At 42.9% G+C, this 24,938-nt stretch overlaps 1 protein-coding gene across 3 annotated transcripts in view; it reads left to right on the top strand.

The window, feature by feature from the left end:
• The window catches only part of ATXN7L1 (ataxin 7 like 1), a 195,245-nt gene that overhangs the window by 152,527 nt on the left and 17,780 nt on the right, over window positions 1-24,938 (top strand). For all 3 annotated transcript variants that reach the window (XM_019487459.2, XM_059725863.1, XM_019487457.2), the window contains 5 exons: window positions 2,931-3,214; window positions 13,080-13,162; window positions 14,077-14,333; window positions 17,817-18,009; window positions 24,769-24,890. In XM_019487459.2, coding sequence (XP_019343004.1) covers window positions 2,931-3,214; window positions 13,080-13,162; window positions 14,077-14,333; window positions 17,817-18,009; window positions 24,769-24,890 — 939 coding nt within the window. The remainder of the gene's footprint in view (window positions 1-2,930; window positions 3,215-13,079; window positions 13,163-14,076; window positions 14,334-17,816; window positions 18,010-24,768; window positions 24,891-24,938) is intronic.

Below are 24,938 nucleotides of genomic sequence, written 5' to 3'. Positions count from 1 at the left end.
TTGCATATCATTATTTTGAATTTAAATATATATTAAATTTGGATGGAAGATCTCAGCTTTATTTACATAATAAGCAAAACCTGCCTGATTTGGCTTCATATTGGCTATGTTTCCTACTGTTCAAAATTATTGCATTTCAGTCATTTGAAATAAAAAAATTTTCTCCACAAGGTTGGTGATGTTATAATTTGTGTCCTTTTCACTGAAAAAATTCAAGGGGGAGAAAAAATGCATGCAGAGGATCAAATTCTGTGAGATAGTTGAAGTGAGACTGTAGCAGGAGAAGCAGGTATAAGTACTCTGCTTTATCTTACACAACTCTGTGGCTAAGGGTAAAGTTGGCATGTAAGTTATACTGAAAAGTTATTTTGTAAAATTATTGAATGCCAAAGAGTATAAATTCTACATTGACCTCTGTTTCTGAACAACTTATTTTAATGTTTGTCACCAGAGAATTTGGCCCTCTTGGTTATAGCTAGCACACGCCAAATCTAGATTTTGCCCTGGCACACAATTCTTCTTTTTAATTCGATGTGTGTAGCATTTTTCTATATTGGTTTATATAATTGGTCAATGTTCTAGATAAAAAATCAAATACATTGATCAAGCTTAAAAATAACTTTCCAACATTGGGAAGTGGAAGAGTAAGTCTGGTACAGCCACAGATCTAAGAACTTTGGACATCCCAGTTTTCTGCTGTCTGTCCTCAGAAGTCCCAGGAAAGAATGCCTTTGAGCATGCCTTCAAGGTCAGCAGACTTGAACTATTTTGGATCTTGACTCCAAATTGCAGAGCCTCTCAGAGAGAACATCCTGTCAGCATTTCATTTGCTTTCTAACTCAGGGAATTCCAGCCCTAGCACTTCCACCTGCTCTGGCAGTGGTACCTGGAGAGAGGCTTTTTTTTTTTTTCAAATAGATAATCTCAAGTTAGCCAGAGCTTTGAGAGTGGAAACAGGAGCCTTGAACACCATTAAAACCAACAAACATCTACTGCAGATCTAGGAGAATGGCTAACACTGACTCCTGGCAAAAATTCCCTTTACCAGACATATTTGGCATATTTCACATCCCACGTGGATTCCCTACTAGGTGCATAATGAACAACGTGACATACAAAAAACTAGAACTCTTGGTTCCAAAATTATACCTTTTATTAGACCAACTGGAAAATGGCAAGAAAATTATCCTTTTCTACAAGCTTTCAGGATCAAAGTCCCTTCATCAGGCTCTGGGAAAAGTGTAGATGGTACAAGATGGTAAAAAGTCCCCATAGGTAGGAAATAAACTTTATTTTTGCACAGAGGGAGCTGAAGATGAAAGTCTGTCCCTCTGGGTCCATGAGAGTGTCTAATGAACAATGCTAAACTTTGGAGAAGTAGCACAACTGTAAATATCCTCTGTGCTCTTAAAATGTTTGTAGTGATCGTTTCCTTAGCTTACTTATGTTTCCTTGAAAGTGTAGTTTATTAAGTAAAGTTTATTAAGTTTTGGTATGGAGCAATTTGTGTTGTACAAAGCCAATTAATAAATTTTCTTCTGGTTTAACGATGATGTGTATAACAGCTTAAGTCTGTTAAACAATAACTAAACATTTTCTTATTTTTTCAACCCATCAGAAGTGTTTTTGTCTCAAGTGATTGTAGCAGAGACACAATATGTAGGTGTTAAGCATAAGCTTAAAAGGCTGAAGAGGTGATCCTTGTACTACCTGTTGAAGTTTCTGATTTTTCTGCTATACAAACAGCACCCTCCATTCATAGTTAAGAACAGTTCTTGAGTTTTGGAGGGAATCTGTCTTTTTCCTCAGTGTAATACCCAGGGAATCAGAGTTTGGATGTGGTCTAGGTATGTTCTTGCTAGAGGGACAGCTCAAAAACTCCTCAGAGAGGATAGGGAAAAGTGGAATGTGAAAGATGTTTTCAGTTGTGGCTTTCTGGCAGATCTGAGCTTAAAGCTCTGTGCCTCTGTATCCCTAAAACAAAAGTTGATATTTCTGGACTGATTTTCCTGAGGGTCTGGGGCAGCCTGGAGGAGTTAATGTACTATGAGGGTGAATGACAGGAACTTAATGAAACCTATGTTAAGCTGGGCAAAAAAAATGGCTCGATTTGCTATGTATTTGTTCATATGAATGTCAGTCAGTAAAATCAAAACATGTTAGGATTAAAATAAGCTTCTATATTAAACTAAAAACATTCTAATCTTGTGCCTAGTTGAGAATGTTGCATTTGTTAGTTCCATAAATATTGCTATAAATTTGAAATAGCACACAGCTTGTTATTGGTGAGCATATTTAAAAAGGGCAAATTAAGCTAGTAACTGCACTGTGTATGTATTGCTTCATATAAGCTTTAATTAAAACACATTTTAGTTTGGCTAAATTCTACAGGAATTACTCTCTATTTAAAGGGGCTATCTTAAGTTTGCAAGATAGAAAATTTCTTTTTCTTTTGTCCCCAAAATTCATAAAACTTTTTGGGATACTACTGTGCAAGTGACTATTTTATGGATATTAATTAATTAATTAATTGATTCATATTAAAATTGTTAGTAAGCTAGCATGCAGTAATGATCAGCACTACCTGTATTGGTGGGACCAAGCTTTATATAGAGAGACTTAAGTTTTGGTCTAAAGAGGAATTATAAACAGTGGTGAAAAAGCATCTTAAAAAAGGAAATATATATATTTTTTCATCCCTGTAGTTTGTTCTCAAAATGTTCATGCTTTGGAAGATAGCCATTTATATAAGCAGGTGATCTAACCAAGTATTAAAGATTGTTACAAAGTTTCTAATGTTAGTCTAGTGACTTAATAAAGAGTTTTGATCACTGACCATAGTGCCTAATAAAACATGGAAGGAGGTTAAGAAACTGTAAATTCAGTGATACAAAAAATACGACTTGAAGACTTTTTCTTTGGTTTTGCAGTGTTCCTGTTCCTGTAGTCAGTCTAGAGAAAATTCCTAACCTAGTGAAGGCAGATGGTGCCAATGTTAAAATGAATTCTACAACCACTACCACCATCACCTCCTCCTCAGCCTCTTCATCCACCATACCTGCTCCAACTTTGGTTAAATGTGGTTTGACATCTAAGTCAGTGCCACCATCACCAGAAAAGATTCTGAACGGCAAAGGAATTATAGCTCCATCAATAGACAAGAAACATCAAAATGGCACTAAAAGCAGTAACAAGCCTTACAAAAGAATCTCAGGTGAGTAATGTTGTAGTGCAACTTTTCAGACAGCCCATCATTCTTTATTAATAATTTTTGTAGCTGGGGAGTGATATCTTGGAACATGCTGTAGGCTGTTTTGCTATAAGATGCTGTTTTGAAATTGCAAATCATTACCCTAAAAGCTCTTACTGTATTTGTAATATCTGTCCTTTACAAATACAAGTTTGTTTTGTGTTAGTATTAATGTGAGTTAAAATGTAAAATATTTAGGGGAAAAACCATTAAAGTAAAAAGACAGTGATTCTCTTAATCTATTGTTAGTTGTATAAATCAGCTTCCTGTCAACTAGTATAGGAATAATCGGCTTACCAAGGCCCATGTTCTCCAGTCTCCAAAACTATTCTTGAAATTTGAAACTTTAATTTATAATAGACATAGTTAGTTTAACTGAGAAATGTAACTGCTGCTACCTAGCAAAGTTCATGTCAATTATGTTGTTACTCAGTTACTCTTTCTTATTAATCTTGCCCTTACTCTATTGGGGGGGGGGGTGTTGGTCTTCTTTTTAAGAAAACTGTTATTATGGGTCCAGTGAGTTAGTTGCATAAATAAATGTCACTCTAATCTGAAGAGATGTGTCCCTGTCACGTCGTAAAATTAATACACACACCCTCAACCTGGGGGCTGGTTTCTCTGTGTGGAGAAAAGGAGGCAAGGCTTGGGGAGTCTGCAGTAGCTATGGGTCTGCACATCAATAGCAGTTGTGGTGAGCTAAGGTTACGGTCACTTGATCTGTCCAGTATTGTGGAAGCATTGGTAGCCTAAGGACGTAGTGTCAGTTAGAGGGTACCCATTCCTCCACAGCCTGTCAGGAGCGTTTCTTCCCAGTCTTCCTCTCTATCCCCTCAGAGCTGAATCAGGCCAGTTGCTGGACTGTGGGCAGAGAATTTGCTCCCAAAAGTAAAACATACATTTATGTTCTTAAGGAAGGAAAACAAAATGTCTGAGCTCACGTTTTCTAGAAAAAGTAACTGAATCAAGTTTACTGCATTGGAAGCTCTGTACAGAGTCTGTTCGTCTGTTGGCAGAACTTTAAGACTTCGGCAAGAACTTTCTTGTGTTTTGAAAGACTCATTTTTGTAATGGTAATGCTATCTGAGCTGTACCATCCATTTGATAGAAAACTGATTGATTCAGTTTTCCAAGAGTGTATGAGTTGCACAAGATGACTGCCATTATTTTTAGTTCATAAGTGTGACTTGTTGGTTTGAGACTGAATACAAGTTTGTTTTGTTTTTCATTTTCTTACATTTGGCAGCCAGCTCCGTGGCACAGCTAACATGGCTTGATTCCAAAACAGTGAGATGCGTTTGCAAAAACTGCGTGTGGCATGGCACGATGCCATTCCTCTGAAGCATCCAATACAGCGACTTCTTTCTTAACTAGTTAAACATGGTTCATAGGAAAATTAAGCAGTTGTCTGTGCTTGAGTTCTACAAAACTGAAAATATTTAGGAAAAAAATCAACAATTTGGCTTTTTTCAGCCTAACGTTTTGTTTCCTGGGGTTTGATTTACTATCCCAATGAATAAATACAATGCATTACAATTCATAACATTTAAAATAAACTTAAGATAATGGGACAGGGGAAGATTTACAAAAAACATTCACATTTTGAACAGCTTAATTTAGAGACCCAATTTACCGCTCTTCCTGGGACACGTAGAGTTGGTAAACTATGTCTTCGAGCTGCCAGGCTTTCCCCCACATCACCCTGTACCAAAGGACTGGAGGTTGTGTAGACACTGATTCAATCCTTGGTATTTACTGTGTTAGGCCCTTGGCAGACATCATTTCTATCAAACAACAGGTAATGTTGTTTGATGAAAACTTGCAGAGTGTGACCTGCTTCATGTTCACAAGGGAAGCTATCCACAGGGGGGAAAGTACCCTTGGAACTAGCTCTAACAACACTTGCCAGCAAGGGGAGGCTGTCTCTCTCCCCAGTCTTGTATGGAGCAGGCTCCTGCAAAGGGTAGGGGAGTGGAGATAGGAACAGCAGGACTGGAACTCCCCCAGGACACCTTATAAGATGCTTTTGTATGTGTGTTTCTCCTCTCTCCCCATCTTTTGCCTGTAGTTTCCTGAAGAAATCATCAAATCATAGAAAATTAGGGTTGGAAGGGATCTCGGGAGGTCACCTAGTCCAACCCCCTACTTGAGTCAGGACCATCCCCAACTAGATCATCCCAGGCAAGGTTTTTTCTAGCCAAATCTTAAAAACCTCCAAGGATGGAGGTTCCACCAGCTGTCTGGGTGACCTGTTCCAGTGTTTTACTACCCTCCTAGTGAGAAAATTCTTCTTAATATCTGACCTAAACTTCCCTTGCTGCAACTTGAGACCATTGCTCCTTGTCCTGTCATCTGCCACCACTGAGAACAGTCCAGCTCCATCCTCTTTCGAACCCCGCTTCAGGTAATTGAAGGCCGCTATTAAGCCCCCTCTGTCTCTTCTTCTCTAAACTAAATAAGCCCAGTTCCCTCGGTCTTTCCTCAGAAGTCATGTTGCCCAGTCTCCTTACCATTTTTGTTACCCTCCTCTAGACCCTCTCCAATTTGTCCCTTTCTGTAGTGCGGGGCCCAAAACTGAACACAGTACTCCAGATGTGGCCTCACCAGTGCTGAAAAAAGGGAAATAATCACTTCCCTTGACCTGCTGGCAACACTCCTACCAATGCAGCCCAGTATGCCGTCAGCCTTCTTGGCAACAAGGGCACACTGCTGGTTCATATTCAGCTTATTGTCCACTGTAACCCCCAGGTCCTTTTCTGCAGAGCTGCTGCCCAGGCAGTCAGCCCCCCAGCCTGTACCAGTACATGGCATTGTTCTGTCCTAAGTGCAGGACTTTGCACTTGTCCTTGTTGGGCCCTTATGAGATTTCTGTTGGCTCAATCCTCCGATTTGTTTAGGTCACTCTGAATCCTAGCCCTGGCCTTCAGCATATCTACTACTCCCCCAATTTAGTGACATCTGCAGAGTTGCTGAGTGTGCACTGTATGCCATCTTCCAGGTAGTTGATGAAGACATTGAACAAAACTGGCCCCAGGACTGAGCCCTGGGGCACTCCACGTGATACTGGCTCCCAACTAGACATCGAGCCATTGATTACTATTCTCTGAGCCCGCCCAATTCTCCAGCCAGTTTTCTATCCACCTTACAGTCCATTCATCCAGCACATACTTCCTTAGCTTGCCTGCAAGAATGTTGTGGGAAACCATATCAAAAGGCTTGCTAAAATCAAGGTACACCGCATCCACCAGTCTCCTCACATCCACAGAGCCAATCACCTTGTCAGAGAAGGCAATCAGGTTGGTCAGGCATGACTTTCCCTTGGAAAGGGAATTTCCAGGGCCTGAGGTGAGGTTGACTGGTCTGTAGTTCCCTGGATCCTCCTTCTTCCCTTTGTTAAATATAGGCACTATGCTTGCCCTTTTCCAGTCATCCAGAACCTCTCCTGATCGCCATGAGTTTTTAAAGATGATGGCCAATGGCTCTACAATCACATCAGCCAACTCCCTCAGCACTGTCAGGTGCATCCCACCCAGCCCCGTGGACTTGTATATGTTCAGCTTTTCTAAATAGTCCCTAACCTGTTCTTTCACCCCTGTTGGCTGCTCACCTTCTTCCTAAAGTATGCTGTTGGTGCAGTAGTTTAAAAGCTGACCTTACCTGTGAAGACTGAGGTGAAGAAGGCATTGAGCACTGCAGCGTTTTCTGCATCCTCTATCACAAGGTTGCCTACCCCATTCAGTATGGAACCCATACTTACCCTGATCCTCCTCTTGCTACCGACATACTTGTAGAAACCCTTCTTGTTATCCTTCATGTCCCTTGCTAGTTGCAACTCCAGTTGATCTTTGGCCTTCCTGACTTCATCCCTGCATGCCCAAGCAATGCTCTTATATTCTACACTAATTATTTGTCCAAGTTTCTACTTCTTATGTGCTTTTTGTGATTTAGTTTACTGAAGAGATCCTTGCTAAGCCAAGCTGGTCTTCTGCCATACTTGCTGGTCTTCCGGCGCATCGGGATGGTTTGTTCCTGCACTCTCAGTACGGCTTCTTTCAAGTACAGCCAGCTCTCCTGGACTCCTCTCCTCCTCAGTCTGGCTTCCCAGGGGATCCTGCCCATGAGTTCTCTGAGCGAGTCAAAATCTGCTTTTCTGAAGTCCAGGGTCTTTACTCCGCTGCTCTCCACCCTTCCTTTCCTCAGGATCCTGAACTCAATCATCTCGTAGTCACTGCTGCCCAAGTCGCAACCCACTACTACAGCAGTTCCCAAACTCTGTGACAGATTGCGCACCACCAATTTAATACAATACCACCTTAAGTATGACCAGCAAAATTTTGTCATATAAAGTAATTATAATAAAACTCTTCATGCGTATCACTAACAGGTTGTCTGCATACCACTGGTGGTACCTGTACCAGAGATTGGGAACGGCTGCACTACTACATTCCCCACCAATTCTTCCCTCTTTGTGAGCAACAGGCCAAGAAGAGCACAGCCCCAAGTTGGCTGCTCCAGCACTTGCACCAGGAAGTTGTCTCCAGAAACTTCCTGGATTGTCTGTGCACTGCTGTATTGCCCTCCCAGTAGATGTCAGGATGATCAAAGTCCCCCATGAGAACCAGGGCCTGTAATGGGGAAACTTCCACTAGGTGTTTAAAGAAAACCTCATCTACCACATCCTCCTGGTTTGGTGGTCTATAGCAGACCCCCACCACAACATTACACTTGTTGCTCTCCCCTCTGACCCTAACCTAGAAACTTTCAACCGGGCTGTCTCCAGTTTCATACTGGAGCTCTGAGCAATCATATGGCTGTTTGACATAAAGTGCAACTCCCCTCTTCTCCCCTGCCTGTCCTTCCTGAACAGCTTGTACCTATCCATGGCAGTGCTCCAGTCATGCGAGCTCCCACCAAGTCTCTGTTATTCCAATCACGTCATAGCTCCGTGACTGTGCAGGGACTTCCAATTCTTCCTGCTTGTTTGCCAGGCTCCGTGCATTTGTGTACAGGCACCTAAGCTACCTAGTTGATTGCCCTGATTTCTCAGGAAGTATGAGAGCACCTCCCCTGTTTCTCCCTCCTGCTTGCTCTTTCTTTGGATCTCCTACTTCCCCACTTACCTCACAGCTTTGGTCTCCATCCCCCAGCAAACCTAGTTTAAAGCCCTCCTTGCAGGCTAGCAAGCCTGTCTGCGAAGATGCTCTTCCCTCTTTGTCAGGTGGATCCCATCTCATCTCAGCAATCCTTCTTGGAAGAACATCCCATGGTTGAAGAAGCTGAATCCCTGCTGGTGACACCACCTGTGCAGCCAGGTATTGATCTGCAGGATGCACCTGCTCCTGCCCAGGCCCTTTCCCATGACTGGAAGAACTGAGGAGAACATGACCTGAGCCCCAGACCCCTTCACCCTTGCACCCAGAGCCCTGTAAATTCTCTCCCCCTTTCTGAGGCTCCTGTTGTGTCCAAGCAAAGCATGTCGTGTTGAGTGTTTGTCTACCCTCTGCCTCTCACAGGGAAGAGGAGCTAAATGGCTACTTAAAGAAGCTGACTTGGAGGCTGGTTGGGGAAAGGGAGGGGAGTCAGAGAGTCATGATATCTCCTTCTGAGGCACCCTGGCACAGCAGAGTTCAGTGGCAATCACAGGGAGTTCCCTTGCAGGAAGGAGGTGGGAAGCGAGTCCACCCTAGGGTTCGGGAGAACCTGACCAAACAAACACTATCACCCTCTGTGTAACATGTCATGTGTTCAACTTAGAATGAGATACAAACAAGCTGCTAAGATAATGTACATTTAATAGGTAACATTTCTGAGGATGGATCACTATTTATTTTTTGTGGCTCTTTATCAGGTGATAAATTGTTTGAGCACATGGCATGCTACAAATGTATTAGTCCATTAACACATTAATCACACTTTAAATGTAACATCTGCCAAGGACCATAGAGAAAAGTCATTAAGGTAGATGGGCGTTTTTTTGCAGAGATTGCTGTGGGGCCTTCCTTCATATTGCTTAGCCAAGGATCTAATGAGCAACCCCACATTGGCACCATTTCAGCACATTTTGCCAGTAAAACGTATCTGCCAACAAGACAAAAAAAATCACTGGGTAAAAAATCCAGAGACGACAGAGCTCTACTCTACAACTGCCTCAGCTGTAGTCATTTTTCCACATGAATACCTTGACTATCTTGCTGTCTCAGCCTCTCATGCTGATGTGGCATCACAGTACAGTTTGTGGGGATTGTTTATATTCCAAAGATTTAAAATACTAAGCTGTGAAAACATAAAGAACTTTTTATATGGTGGATTCCTGGCCAGCATTACACACATCTGTGCACAGGCTAAACTAAGATGCTTGGATGATTCTTTGGGATAGATCTCAAATGCAATCTGCTTGTTTTATATAAAAAATAAAGGGATGGGGAGAAAGGGAATAAGCAAGGGAATTGTTAGGTTCCCCATCTCCTGTTGCAGGTGCCCAGCCATTTGTTTTTAAAACCTTAGCTATGAGCTTAAACTGGTCTACATCAGCTTTCCATCCTTCTTAATCCTCAACTCTCTCCTCCCATGCTCCTGAATGGGGTTAAAGCTGTTTCCTTTGCTAAGAGCTGGTGATTCTGGTGCATAATGAAGGAGGCTGCCTGCTTTCCTGCAGTAAAGATCTGAGCCAGCTGAGAAATATCAAAAGACAATCAGACTTGCAATGCCCACCACCAGTAGGTCATTGTCCCTAGTGGCAAATAGAAAAAACTTAGTGCAGAAACATATAATGTCTTCAGTCCCAGCTCTCTTATGGAAAAGCTAAACAACTAGAATACCCCATTTAAATAAATTGTTTCTGCTAGTTTGCAACCACTGGAGCTTATACTACATGTTTTCAGTCAGTCCAGACTGTAATGTTGCTTACAGCTACCCAGTGGAGCTGCGTAGAAGAAATGCCTACATTCCCCCATTCTAGAGAATTGGAGCATCATGCTTACCACATGAGCCAACTGAGTGGAAATCTGTAAGAATCCACCTTTACAGCTGGGACCCTTTCCTGTCATCATGGATACTGGTACTCCCAGGGAATCCAAAAGCTCTGTTCTATCACAGATCAACAAGAAGGGAGAAATCGTTCTTCTTATATATGAGACTCATCATAGATACTCTGCTTCACAGTTAGGACTACAGGGCTACTCTTAAAGGAGCATTCAGACTTCAGTTGGAAAAATAGGCAAGTTTCCTGCTTGCTTAGAATTGGTGTTCACATTGAGTGTAGTCTTGTTATTGCTCCCTAGACTGCGCAGGCTTCCAGTTTTTCTAACTGCAAATCATGACATTAGCTTTTATCTCTGCTTGTACTCTGTTTGCATCCTAAAACTGGCTGCTTTTCCAGCTACATTGAGCAGTAGTTCCTCCTTTTGTGTTTCCTGAAGCTGGAGGGGTGCACTCTTGATTTGTAGACTTTGTTTGATATCTTTAGTTTCAGGCGTGCCAGTGTAGTTTGGTTTAGTTTACTCAAATGGGTGTTATATATGTGACCCCAGAAACCATGATAGGCACAGAAACAAATCCAGGATTTTATAAAGCAGGGTGTGGTTGCAGCACCCAGTACTGCAGCAGTGGCTGGCTACACACCCCACCTCAACCTCCTCACCCTGTACCTCCCTCCACCCCCAGCAGGCAGCACTGCAAGGACCGAAGTCCCAGGGAAGGTAAGTACTGTCCCCTTCCTTCCCCTTTGCTCACAGGCATGTCTCTGCCCCCTTCCTTCCCCTCTTATTCCCAGTCCCTGCCTGTTGCTGCTGGTGCTGTTCCAGGGCCAAGGGAGCTCCTGTCCCACTCCAGCTGGGCTGTGTGGGGACTGTACTGAGCCCAGGACTATGGCAGGAAAAGGCAAGTTCCCCCTCCCCACACCTGCTCCCAGGCTCAAGGGAACACCTTGGGGGAGCAGATAGGGAGTGTGAACACTCCTGCCATGCTCCTGTGCACCCAGACTTGGTGCAACCCAGCTGGATTGGGCAGAAGCTCCCCTCACCCCCAAGACAACATGGATGCAGCAGTGGCAGATAAGAGTGGGAATGGGAAGGGAGGAAGATGAGAGGGGAAGGAGTGGCCTGCCTTTGAGCACAGAAGGGAAGGGGTGGGGGGAGTGCTTATTTTCTTCAAGACTTAAGTCCCTGGCTGATCTTCTGGCAACATGGTCAGAAAGGGGGAGTGTGGCCATACCACTGCACCCCCTCTGGATCTGCTCCTGGATAGGCACATTACATACTTGGAAAAATAAGCTGAAGAACCACCTCCTTTATCTGGCCTGTAGGACACAGTGTATTAAATACTTCTGCATTTTTGGACCTACTTACTGGTTGTACGTATCTTTTACATTCTGCTGTGCTTCAAAATCCACAGTAGCTTCCACTACTTGTGACTGACTCACTGTCATGGGAGGTTTCCCCAACAGTGACACTGCAGACCATTAGTTCAGATATACAGTACTTTAGTTCAGGAATGCCTTGCATCTCAGATATGATCAAGAGAGTTTCCCCTTTTCCATGGGTTCAATAGTGTTTTATCCTATCTAGTGTTTATTTTTTTAAATCTTTTAACAATTCCTTGTAACGATACTGAGAACCACCAATCACCTAGGACATGCAGGAAGCAGATGTTGTTTAATACAGAGCCCTGGGCATCAGAAGTCGTGCTGCTTCTCCTAGCTCTGCCACTTACTCACTCTTTGGCTTGAGCAGGTCTCTTAAGGTCATTGTGTGCTTCAGTTTCCCCATCTGTAAAATGGGGATAAAAATGCAGACCTCTCAGCAGGGAATTGTTTATAGTTTGTAAAAATTTTAGATTCTCAAATGAAAGGTTCTGAATAGGTGTGAAGTATTAACTAATTGTATTCTGAAGACTACGCCATTCTTTCACAAATATAAGCCCAAATAAATTATTAAATAGCTCTCTTACTTATTCATTATTATCTTAAGGGGGCACAAAAGAATATGAAAAGATTACACAGAAGTAAACTAAAGCATCCATTCTGCAACATAAAACTGAAAAGCCATTTTACATGTAAGTTATGGGTAATCTAAAAAAAGTGCACAAATAAAATTGTAATTGATGATAAAATATGTAAATTGAATGCATTCAGCATGAAATACACTAACCTTTCTCAATAGGTGGTTACTACTCCTTCTAATAATTAGAACTCATGCAAATCTTCTTTGAAATGCACTGCACACAATTAAGTTTAATATGTCTGTGAAATAGGGTGAAAAGAATTATTAGATCCTTGTTTTATACCTGGTGATTCATTTAGATCAAAATTTTCAAGCATAGCTTGTACTTTTGTGTGCGACTCGAGACACCAATGCATGATTTTTTCAGAAGATCAGAGCTGCTGTAGCTTTCAATTTCCAGTGGAAAATTGGATAACACTTCTAAAATTCAGTCCACAGATCTGTTAAGAGCGGCACCCCAATCTGACTCAGATCACTATACAAAACTCAACTCTCTGGTCCAAGCCTCTAAATAGAACAACCTTAACTGCTGCCCCCAAAAGACTGTTTTCCAAGTGTATTGTTTCCCAGCATAAGAGCAGGTTTTGTGAATTCTGTGAAATTCTGCTCTTAATGGTGGGAACCATGTCCAAGGACAGGAGAGAAGCCGAATTGCATAGCTGTGCATGTGGTACATGTTACAATGTGCTGGCACTGAGCCACATAAATAATACTGTCAGGCAAAGCTTATTGGAGCCTCTGTAAAGCTGAATATTGTGAGGAAGCAATCTTCATTCACATGTATTAACATGTATTTTGAGACTTTGTTTTCTTTTCATTCCCTCAAACAGAAAGAGAATTTGACCCAAATAAGCACTGTGGAGTACTGGATCCTGAATCAAAGAAACCTTGCACAAGATCACTCACCTGCAAGGTATTTTTCTTAGAAGATAAAATAGCAGATGCTATGTTGTAGTTTAAATGGCACTACAGTAATATGAGTGTACTCAGGACACTCCTGTCTTACAGACAGTGGGTATGGTATTCAGACATTCGCCACAGGTAATTCTTTATACAGTAATCATATTCTGTTTCTTTGGTGAATCAGGGCATCTGCATTATTACAGTGATATTTTTGACACGGGTTTTTCATGCCACTTATGTAAAAGGCATTAGAATGTTGTATACAAATAGTAAAGAATATTGTTTGTAAATTATACTTTTTGTTCATGTGTATAATAGCACTGATGCCTACTTCACTTTGATTTAAGATGAAAGTAATTTTCTTATTTAATAACTTTAAAGGTTCCCACTTGATAAAGTAAGTCTCATAAAAACAGAAACAAGATGAGACATTTAATAAAGACATAGACATATACTACTGCTTGTCTGTAGAGGTGAACAGAAAGGAAGAAACCTTGTGCAGAATCACTCACCTTTAAAAGCATTTCATCTGTATGCTTAAAAATATCCACTTATAGACATTTTTGGATATAAATCAAACCAAATCAAATTATTATTTGTAGATTAAGAGCTGTAATGACTAAATTCTAATTTTTAATAATAATAGTATTACTCAAGTATTATTTTCTGTTTTGGAAAAGGTAAATAAATAGTTTCCATTGTGAAATTTGTTTCTAAAAGTATTTTTAGCTAAAAGCAAACATTTCTGAAAATAACTATTTAACTTACCAAAGGTGGAATAATAGCTTTTAATTTGCCTTGGCTGTGTCTAAAGTTTTTTTTATGTAGATTTTTACCTCTTAGAGCTGTATGTCAGAAATTTAAAGAATTCACAATTAATTTTATGCACACACAAACCACCCTTTTTAACCACCCTATTTTTAGACTCACTCACTTAACCATCGGCGAGCGGTTCCAGGCCGTAAAAAACAGTTTGACATCCTTCTAGCTGAACATAAAGCTCGATCCAGGGAAAAAGAAGGTGCAAAAGACAAGGAGCATCCACAGTCTATAAGGGAAAGCCATCAGAGCCAACCCACACCAGCACAAGATTCTCTGTCAGGATCTTCAGTGACCTCTGGACAAGAAACAAAAGTAACGTCTCCTGCAAAATCTAAACCACCCAATTCTTTACTTCCTAGGTGAGCAGTTCTCAGACATGTGTAAACTAAATCCTGAAGCTGCTATAGCAAATGTTCCTGTGCCTTATACACATCTGAAGTAGGATTTGCTTTATCCTTCTCTGAATTATTCCCTAATTAAATATTAATATAAGGGTTTTTTCTCTTGGTACCTAGAAATAACCAGTGTCTAGTTGGGAGGAGATCAAGTGGGGTTCTCCAGGGCTCCATCATGGGTCTGGTACAGTTCAGCTTGTATCATTAATGATTGGGATGATGGGATTGAGTGCACACTTCGCGGCTTTGCAGATGACACCAAGTTGGGTGGAGCTGCAGATGTTCTGGAGGGCAGGGCTAAGATTCAGCATGACCTGGATAGACTGGATAAATGGTCTGCAGTCAGATGAGAATCAACAAGGCCACGTGCAAAGTCCTGCACTTGGGATAGAATAATCACATGCACAAAGAAGGACTGGGGAATGACTGGCTAGGCTGCAGTACTGCAGAGAAGGACCTGAGGGTTAGAGTGATCATACGCTGAATGTGAGCCAACAGCGTGCTTTTGTTGCAAAAAAGCCAACAGCATACTGGGTTGTATTAACATGAATGTCACTTGCAGATCAAAGGAAGTGATTCTTCCACTTGATTCAGCATTGGTAAGGCCTCACTTGGAGTACTGTGTCCAGTTTTGGGCCCAACACTTCAAAAAGTATTGGAAAGAATCCAGCAAAGAGCAACAAAAATGATTAGGGGTCTGGGAGGCAAGACTTATATAAGGAATAACTGAATAAACTAAGAGTTTTTTAGGAGACGAAGAGACTGAGGGGGCATTTGATCACGGTCTTCAAATACCTGAAGGGCGATTACAGGGAAGATGGAGATGGGCTTATCTCCATGACTGTAGGGGGCAGAACTAGGAGCAGTAGCCTTAAGCTTCAGCAAGGGAAACTTACTGACTCCAAGACAGCTTTGAATTTAAGACGACCACCCCGGTAATTAGATTCTATGCGTGGAAAATGTATCAATTTGTTATAATTTGCCATGTATAGAATCTATTAGAGGGTCTTCCTTAAATTCATGCCCCTCACACCACTACCAACACTGTAGGGGGATAGGCAGTGGGGGGGGCAGGCAGCAGGGGAGACAAGTGCTTGACCCCTACCTCTCGCACCCTGCTGCTGTCCCCCTTTCCGCTTGCCCCCACATGCTACCTGCCCTCCCGATGCCTGTGTAACACCCGTCCCACACAGTGCCTGCCCCCCATGACTTGCCTCACTTCCTTCCAGTGCCCCATGCCTGCTCCCTGTGGTTCCTTCCCCCCTTTACTCATAGATTCATAGATGTAGGGTCGGAAGGGACCTTGTAGATCTTCTAGTCCGGCCCCTTGCCCTGGGCAGGAGAGAAAACTGGGCTCAAATGACCCCAGCTAGGTAAACGTCAAGCCTCCTCTTAAAGACCTCCAAGGTAGGAGCCAGCACCATTTCCCTTGGAAGTTGGTTCCAGATCCTAGCCGCCCTGGCTGTGAAGTAGTGCTTTTGGATGTCCCGTCTAAACCTACTCTCTAACAACTTATGGCCGTTATTCCTTGTTACTCCGGGAGGCACTCAGGGGAACAAGGTCTCTCCCAATCCCCGCTGGTCCCCCTAGTAAGTTTATAGATGGCCACCAGGTACCCCCTCAGCCTTCTCTTGCGAAGGCTGAACAGGTCAAGGTCCCGTAGCCTCTCCTCATAGAGTCTGCGCTGCTGTCCCCGGATCATGTGAGTGGCCCTTCTTTGGACCCTCTCAATGCTGTCCACATCCCTTCTGAAGTGCAGTGCCCAGAACTGGACGCAGTACTCCAACTGCGGCCTGACCAGTGTCACATAGAGGGGGAGGATCACCTCCTTGGCCCTACTTGTGATGCATCTGTGGATTCAGGACAAGGTACGGTTAGCCCTACTGACCGTGTCCTCGCACTGTCAGCCCATGTTCATCTTGGAGTCAATAATGACTCCAAGATCTCTTTCTGCCACCGTGCTTTCAAGAAGAGAGTTCCCCAGCCTGTAGGTATGCTGCTGGTTCCTACTACCTAAGTGCAGCACCCTGCACTTGTCAGTATTGACTCTCATCCTATTTTCATTTGCCCACCCCTGTAACCTGTCCAGGTCCTGCTGTAATCTGTCCTTCCCTTCTGGTGTGCCCACCTCACCTCAAATCTTGGTGTCGTCTGCAAATTTAAACAGGGTGCTTTTCACCCCATCATCCAAGTTGCTAATAAAGAAATTGAACAGCGCGGGCCCAAGGACTGAGCCCTAGGGGACTCCACTGCCCACATCCCTCCAGGTCAAATATGACCCGTCCACCAGCACTCTCTGAGTACAACCCCTCAGCCAATTTGCAATCCATCTGACTGTGTAGGCATCAATGCCACAGTTGCCTAGCTTTTTAATGAGGATGGGGTGGGAGACAGTGTCAGAGGCCTTCCTGAAGTCCAGAAAGATTATGTCCACCACGACACCTGTGTCCAATGATTTTGTGACCTAATCGTAGAAGGCAATCAGGTTGGTCTGACAGGACATGCCCCTAATGAAACCATGCTGGTTGCCCTTGAGCATCATCCCTGCTGCTGGCCCATCACAGATGTGCTCCTTGCTAATCTTCTCAAAGAGCTTCCCCAAGATTGAAGTAAGACTAACAGGCCTATAGTCGCCCGGGTCCCTCCCTCTTCCCTTTTTTAAAGATAGGGACCACATTGGCCCTCTTCCAGTAGTCCGGCACCTGGCCAGAGCACCACGAGTGCTCGTAAAGCCGTGCCAGGGGCCCTGTGATTAACCCCTGCCAATTTCCTCAACACCCTGGGATGGAGAGCATCTGGACCTGCCGATTTGAACATGTCCAGCCCCTCCAGAAGTTCCCTAACTTGTTCCTCCCTGACCCTAGGCCTGGTGGAGTTTCTTGCTCTCCCTTGCCTGCACCTGTGCCCCTGCAGCTTCCCCCAGCTACTTGCCCCCCCTGCTACCTCTGCTCCTTCCTTGCCAACAACCCACATCATGTCTGCTTCCTCCCTGTCACCGGCCTCCCTACCACTGCCTGAGCCTGAGCACCACCACATCCTCCTGACCCAGGTTCAGGTGCCACTTGTCCCCTCCCCCCACCCCCAGCAGGCACTGCTTACCCTCCATGGCTCTGACTTCAGTGCAAAAACAAAATATAATAATACTTAAACTCATCTTTATGACCCTCAAGTGTAACACAATGTTACACAAAGTTGTACAATCCAACACAAAGTTGATGGATTCCCACTTTTATTACTGTATAACATTGGCAAGAGGGATTGTGAAAGTGATTTTAATTTTTAATTATATTTACTTCCTCCACACAGGAATAACAGGTTTTGTTATTGTTTGGATTCTGACAATTTTTTTGCCACTTGCTTTGAAGCTTAGACAGTTGTGCTCGACACCTGAGCTTTGTCAAATTTTTTCAAAACATTAATGGTATAAATATTTTTTTCTCCTCTTAGACCATCATCTGCAAACAGCATAAATAGCAACAGTTCTTCAAACCATAGTGGGTATGCAGCAGACCTGCCACTGCCTTCTGGGGGAGGAGACATCGCTAGTAGATTGTCCAGTGATGAAGGAGAAGTGGATGGTGCTGAAGAATCTGAGAAGTTAGACTGTCACTTTTCCAGCCACCATCCCAGACCTCTTGGGGTATGTCTCTCTCTCTTTGGCATTGCTACTTATCATTGTCATATACAGGCAACCCCCACTTAGCATTCTTAATTGGTTCCTGAAAAACTAAGCGTTAAGTGAAACCAAAAGTATTTGACTTCCCAAGATGGCGACCACAAGTGTTTTTAATGACCCAAGATAACGACCACGAGCATTATAATGAAACTCGCTGAGTGCTAAGTGAAATCAGGTATCAACTTAAAATGAGAGTTCTAGTGAAGCACTAGGCAAAACAGCATTAAGCAGGGGTTGCCTGTACACAATGCCATACATGTGTTTGACATTCTACAGACGTATAAGAAGGGCCCGGTGTCCAAAAACATGCAGCCTAAGTAAGATAAAGTTGCCTGATGTGACAGAAGACAAAGATTGGTAGGAAGAAAGCAGACAGGTTAGTGTATATGACATTAAATATTACAGGATTATGGGCACAAGAAAGGATCAGCTGTCGAAATCAGAATTGTAGAGCCAGATTCCCCTTTGTGACACTAGTAGAAATCAGGAGCAATTCTGTTTAAGTGAATAGTTATGCTGGTGTAAAACTGCCATGGGAAGACAACCAGTCTTTCATGTCTTAATTAGAAGGTTAACTGAAAGCTTCAAAATGTCCTTGAAAATTGTATGGCAACAAAAATGGTACCAAGTGATTGAACTCTTTATGTTCTTGAGGATTTGTAACCCACTGTGAAGCAATAACACTTCAGAAGCACAGTTTGTACAAGAGTACTTATGTTGTGAACTCATTGTCTCATTCATTTAAAATGGAGTGTCCTCTCCTGAGCACAGCGTAGCCCAGCTGCTATGAAATCACTTTGTCCAAATGTGCTAGTCTGGCTGCTCCCATGTTGGTTTTAAGTTTTATTGTTATCAGTAAGTGCAGCCTTATAGCACCGGATCTGAAGTGTGTTTATTTATGTAATACAATGTAAGCAATAATTGAAGAACTCTTGAACTCCTGAGCTTTTATACACTTCAAGCCAAGGAAATGAGATGTCTCCATCAATATATTTTCTATGTAGTATGCACAATTAAGAGAATGTGTTTGCATATTGCGCCGTATAGATATATTGGAACAGTGTAATTAGATATATTGGAACAGTGTAATTAGTGGTAGCCTTAAGTGTGTATTACTCCCATAGGGGGATATTAGAGTTTATAGTGTTACTACTCCAAGAATCAGTGCTTAAATTTCACAAAAATTAGCATATGCTTACAATAATTTCAAATTAAATTTAAATATAGCTCCATTTATGTGTTAATTTTCCCAATTTTTTAAAGAATAGTCTATTAGAATTTATCCTCCTTTACTTTTCACATCTGGAAACAACCAGTGCTTGTTTGTTCCATCCTACCATGTGTTACTAATGCAACATTGTAGATGGCCATTTGTCAGACAAATTACACAAGCTATTTGAAGACCACTGAAAAGTGAAGTAAAGCTAAAATTATTTTAAAATAGAAAAAACCCTCATGTAAAAAAAATTGTTATTGTGAAAACAAAATATATACTACGATGTGATTTCTCTTCTTTTATTAATTTGGGATGGCCTCCAAATCCAGTCAATGGCTTCCTTTCATCTGTGCGAGACAGTGGATATTGCAGTCTATGACACAGATGATTTGAGCCAATTCCTTTCATGGACTTTAATGCCATGGTGGAGACGATGGCACCGATCACTTGCCAAGGTTTTCCATTATCCAGGATCAATTCCAAATGGCTTCATATCTCTCTTGCATGTGTCTTTATAATGAAGCTTGGGGCATCCTGTTCTTGTTCCCTCTGATAGTTCCCCATATAGCATGTCCTTGGGTATACGTCCGTCTTCTAATCTACTCGGAGACAACTGCACTGATGAGGCCATTTATCTGACTAGGACTGTCACATTGGTAGATTTGCCCTTTGAAGAACCCCTGCATTGGTAACTTTATCTTGCCATTTGATGTTGAGTATGCGGCATAAACAGCACAGGTGGAAGCTGTTTAATCTTTCTCTTCATATGCATAAGTTGTCCATGTTTCCCCACCATACGTGAGTGATGAGTACACAAGCTTTGTACACTAGCATTTTGGTCTCCATGGTAAGCTTTGAGCTGTCCCGTGCTTTTTTAGTTAGTCTGCTGAAGGTGGTGGCAACCTTTCCAATGTGAACATTAAGTTCTTCATCCAGTGAGCGGTTGGTGGTCACTGTGGAGCCTAGATAGCTGAACTTTTGGACTACTTCTAGCTGGTTCTCATTAAGGGTGATTGATGGATCTTGTGGAACTCCCTCTCCTAGCACAACTGTTTACTTTATGCTGATAGTGAGAACAAATGCCTGACAAGCTTTTGAAAGGCAATCCATGAGTTCTTGTAGTAGGTCTTCATTGTGGGCTATAAGGGCAGCAGCATCAGTGAATAGAAGCTCCCTGATAAGCACCTTTCTCACTTTAGTCTTTACCTTCTTGCGTGAGGGTGCAGTCCACCTTCCGTGTCTTTAAACATGCAGTTTAGGAGTACCAAGAAAAAGATTCCAGAAAGTGTAGGGGTAAGAATGCATCCTTGCTTCACTCCGCTTTTCATCTCAAAGCTGTCTGAAGTGGACCCATCAAACTGAACAGTTGCTTTCATGTTGTCGTGGAAAGAATGTATAAGACTTAACAGGACTGGTGGGCATCCTATCATTTCTAGGGACTGCAAATAGGCCTACTCTGCTGACTATGTCAGATGCTTTGGTTAGATCCACGAAGGTGATGTACAATGGTTGGTTTTGCTCTCTACACTTTTCTTGAAGTTGACACAGGGAAAATATCTATGTGTATGGTTGATCAACTGGCCTTGAAGACGTGACTCGCCAGGTGCTCCAAATCCAGAGACACTATAAAATGAAGTTACTCTTAAGGTGGGATCCCTACCTTTTGAAAATATTAATCCTGTCACAGCGTCTTCTCACCATCATTATATTTGAGCTTACATAAGAAAGCATTAACAATAAGTATCATGTGTTGTCTGGGCACTGGCATTTGAACATTCTATCAATGGGCATTATTGAGAAATTCAAGTAGAGTAGATTGTTTGTCACATTTCATTTAGAACGATCTTGTTTGTCACACAAAGCAGCACAGAAAACAGCTACAGGAAAACTGCTGCAGAGAGAACTAACTACACTACAAAGGAACTGCTAAACACTGGGCATCTGTGGCCCCATGGCAAGCATTACATGTGTTGTGTTATATGTGAGCATCAGGAAACAAATCATAACATACTAATAGGCCACATGTTAAAATTATCACAGGATACTTCTGCAACACAAAGAAGTTTCTGTTCAAAGATCAACTTCTTTGTGGCTGATCCAACGTTTTTATCCAAGGGTATATATAGTTAACATCTGGCAAGTTAGTTTGTCATGTATTACTCAGTTAATGTACAACAAATGTAACTAACATTTACTGGGGTCTGCAATGTATATCTGCAGAAATATCCAAGCTAGACCTGAGTGTGTCAGTTCTGGAACAGGCAAGATAGCCATGTTAGCATAGCTTGTGCCCAGGTGAAAAACCACATATCTTCACTGAGCTGCATAGCTGTCTCTACCCAGTCTGTCTAGCTATCTTGGCAGTGCCTTGTGGGAGCCCCATGTTGAACTGGTTTCTCAGCTTTTCTTTCAAGAGCTGCCAGGTGTTTGAGGAGCAGTGGAAGTGGTACATTGAGTCACTGGAAAGGCAATGCACTGTGTAACTGAATAGCAGCCACCTCCCCAGTGTAGGAGCTGCTCAGTAATACAGTATGAATACTAACTGACTGACTTGGCTTTTGGGATGTTTACATCAGGGTTGTCTAACTGGCAGCTCACAGGGTTAATTTTCAACCCCCAGGCTCTCACCCAGCTGCCGCTCTTCCCACAGCTCTGACTGCTGTCAGCTTGCATTTATAAGCATCCTCTCCCTCCCCTAGGTGCTGCTTTCTGTCCTGGCTCCAAAAGCTAAGGCAAAAAGTGCAAGCAGCTGCTTGTTTGACTGATTAATTACTTCTGTGAGGAATTAGTGTAACTAGCCTTAATTAGGTGCTAACAGGGAGACAGTCTGTGTGTGGTGTGTGTAATGTTCCAGAATCAAGTAGCAAGGCATGCTTAATTCATTTTAAGCAATGTCTTTCATATAGAACAGTGGTGCTCAAACTTTTTGGCCCTGCACGGACAGTCTGCAGACCAGATCAGGCCCTGCACTGCCTCCACCCAAACTACACCCCTGGCTTGGGCCCAGCACCGCCTCTGCCCAGCCCTGCATACTAGTATCTGGCTGCGCATGCCAAAATCAGACTGTGGCACCCTGCACTGCCCTTGCCTGGCCCTGTGCACTGAAACCAGGCCCCATGCACTGTAACTGGACCCCACGTAACTCCTAGCACACTAGGATCAAGCCCCATGCCACCCTGCATGCCTGATCTAGTTCACAGAGCCATGCTGTCTGGCCTGTGGTGCTCCCCACAGGTTAGGAAATCTGGCATTGGGAGCAGCCACCAGCTGCTGGGGACTGGACCTGGCCTAGGGCTCAAGGTTTGGGCACCCTGATATAGAAATTGATAGGATTTGGCAAATAGCTTGTATCATTTGTACCATTTTAACCGGCTGCCTGTGTTACTGAGGGGTGTGTCTGAGGTGGCTTTTACTTACTGTATTGGGTAGTTCAACCTGAGAATGGATGTGTCAGCCATCTAGTCCCAGCAAATACTTGCAGTTAAGGGAGAATGTCAGAGCTGTTCACTGAGGATCCTGGTTCAAGCTTCTGCTGAGCCTTACAGGAATGGTTTTAAGTAGGAGTCATGGCCCACAAACTCTAAAGAACAGTGGCAAGATTTAAGAGACAACCTCTTCCAAGAAACAAGCAGCAATTATTCTGGGAAACTAGTGTGCTACAGGGACCAGCCAAGGCTATGTGAGGAAGTTAGGCTTTTCTCTCGTACCATTGGGGAATTATAAGTCTTTTAGATAAGAGAGCCAGTATAAATTTGTTGCTTACTTTTTTTCTCTAAAAGCTGTTTACTGCCGAAGCGAGCAGTGCTTTGATTTTAAGAGGGTTGTCTGATCACAGACTGTGGAAAGGAAGAGTCAAGAAGTGCCCAGCTTCAAACCATTGTGCTAGATAAGCACAAGTGATACACAGGATACAGTGTAGGACCAGGGGAAATGCAGAATTCCTCCCTAGCATATGTAAATGCAAAAGATTTAACAGCTGAGGGGAATTCACTCAGAGTAGAAAGAGAAGAGTACAGCTAATATTCTAAACATGACCATGCTTGTTTCAGAGATAGCCGTAGTCATCCTTATTCAGGAGAGTAATAAAGAGAATGCATTACTTCAAGTAAAATAAACTTCGTTTTTGTTTAAAGAGAAAGCCGATCATTGATCTTTGTCTGTTACAACCACCCTGACACATGGAATCACAAGATTTACTATGCCCTGAGAGACAATATAATCTAGTTTTTCTCTGCCACTTTTTCCCCTGCTCTTTAGCAACGACTACCAAACAGTACTTTGTTTGTTGTAGGTGTGCCATTGGTAAGATGCACAGAAGCTGCACAGGCAAAGTCGGAGAGTTACAGGTGGATCTTAACTTGCAAGGTGTTGGTCCAGTTTTGCAGTGTGTTTATAAAACACAGAAGTATAGTGTGAAGTGTTCCTGCAATGCTGGCACTGCATTAGGAGCAAGAATAAGGGCTAGGCGGAATGAGAGAGAAGTGCATCAGGAGTCTAGAGCAGGGGTACCAAACTCATTTGGCCCCAGGGACCAGATGAGGAGCACAGGGCTCATATGTGGGCCACATTGGGTCCACAGAATGACCCCATGGGCTGAATCCAGCTCACAGGGCTGGTCCAGTGTAGGCAGTGAATACAGCATGCGCCATAGGTCAGCAGTGTGTGCTGCCTACAGCATGCACCCCAGCTCCAGCCCCACACGCCATGTGTAGTGTTCACTGGCCCCAGCCGCATGTGCAGCATACAATGCATGGTGCCAGTTTGGGATGCATGCTGCTTGTGGTACCAGCAGATCAGCCCTCCGTATTAGATCTATAACAGACTTTGCACCTGATCCAGTCTAGATTCAACATATAGGCCTTGCCCTGTACTGGTGCCACATGCAGCAAGTGTCCCATGCAGTGTGTCACTATGGCAGACAGGTTCTGCATATGGCACGCAGCACCTGAGGCTAGGCCAGCACCTGCTACGTGTGGCAGGCAACACTGCAAGACAGGTGATACAGCTCCAACAGGGTGGATTCAGCCCATGGGCCATATCCAACACCCCTGGCCTACAGCAGTGATTCCATTGTTTTCCGATGCTGATGTACAAGAGTTGTGTGCTGCAAAGAGCTGATGCTGAAATCTCCCTGCTCCAGTTAAGAGTCAGGAACGATGACCAAAACTAAAGTGTGCATCCAAGAAACATGGAAAACTTTGAATGATACCCTGAAAAGGTCTTCAGAGCAGGTGATGTAAAGATACCCTGTCAGCATCCTTAGCGGAGCTGTTAGTGGATATATGGAATATGCCTCATAACAAGCTGAAATGTTAGGCATGTGTTTCATATATAATGCAAGAAAGTTACTTGTGATGTGTTCCTTTGTCAAAAGCCTTTCTTTTTTTTTAATATGTATGTGTTCAGCAAGTATAGGTGTGGGTGTGCGTGTGGGTGTGTGTATTATTTGCTCTGGCAATTATGACTTGATTTATTAGCTGTAAATAAAATTGAGATGTCTCTTTCAGTTTTGTTCATTTGGCAGCCGTTTAATGGGAAGAGGCTACTATGTATTTGATAGAAGATGGGACCATTTTCGATTCGCACTAAACTCCATGGTGGAAAAACACTTGAATTCACAGATGTGGAAGTAAGTGAGAATTTTGCCCATATGAATGTTTTTATTTATTTTAATGCT

The sequence above is a fragment of the Alligator mississippiensis genome, chromosome 4 (genome assembly GCF_030867095.1).
Source record: "Alligator mississippiensis isolate rAllMis1 chromosome 4, rAllMis1, whole genome shotgun sequence".
NCBI lineage: Eukaryota > Metazoa > Chordata > Crocodylia > Alligatoridae > Alligator > Alligator mississippiensis.
This window is presented reverse-complemented; position numbering and strand designations above follow the sequence as displayed.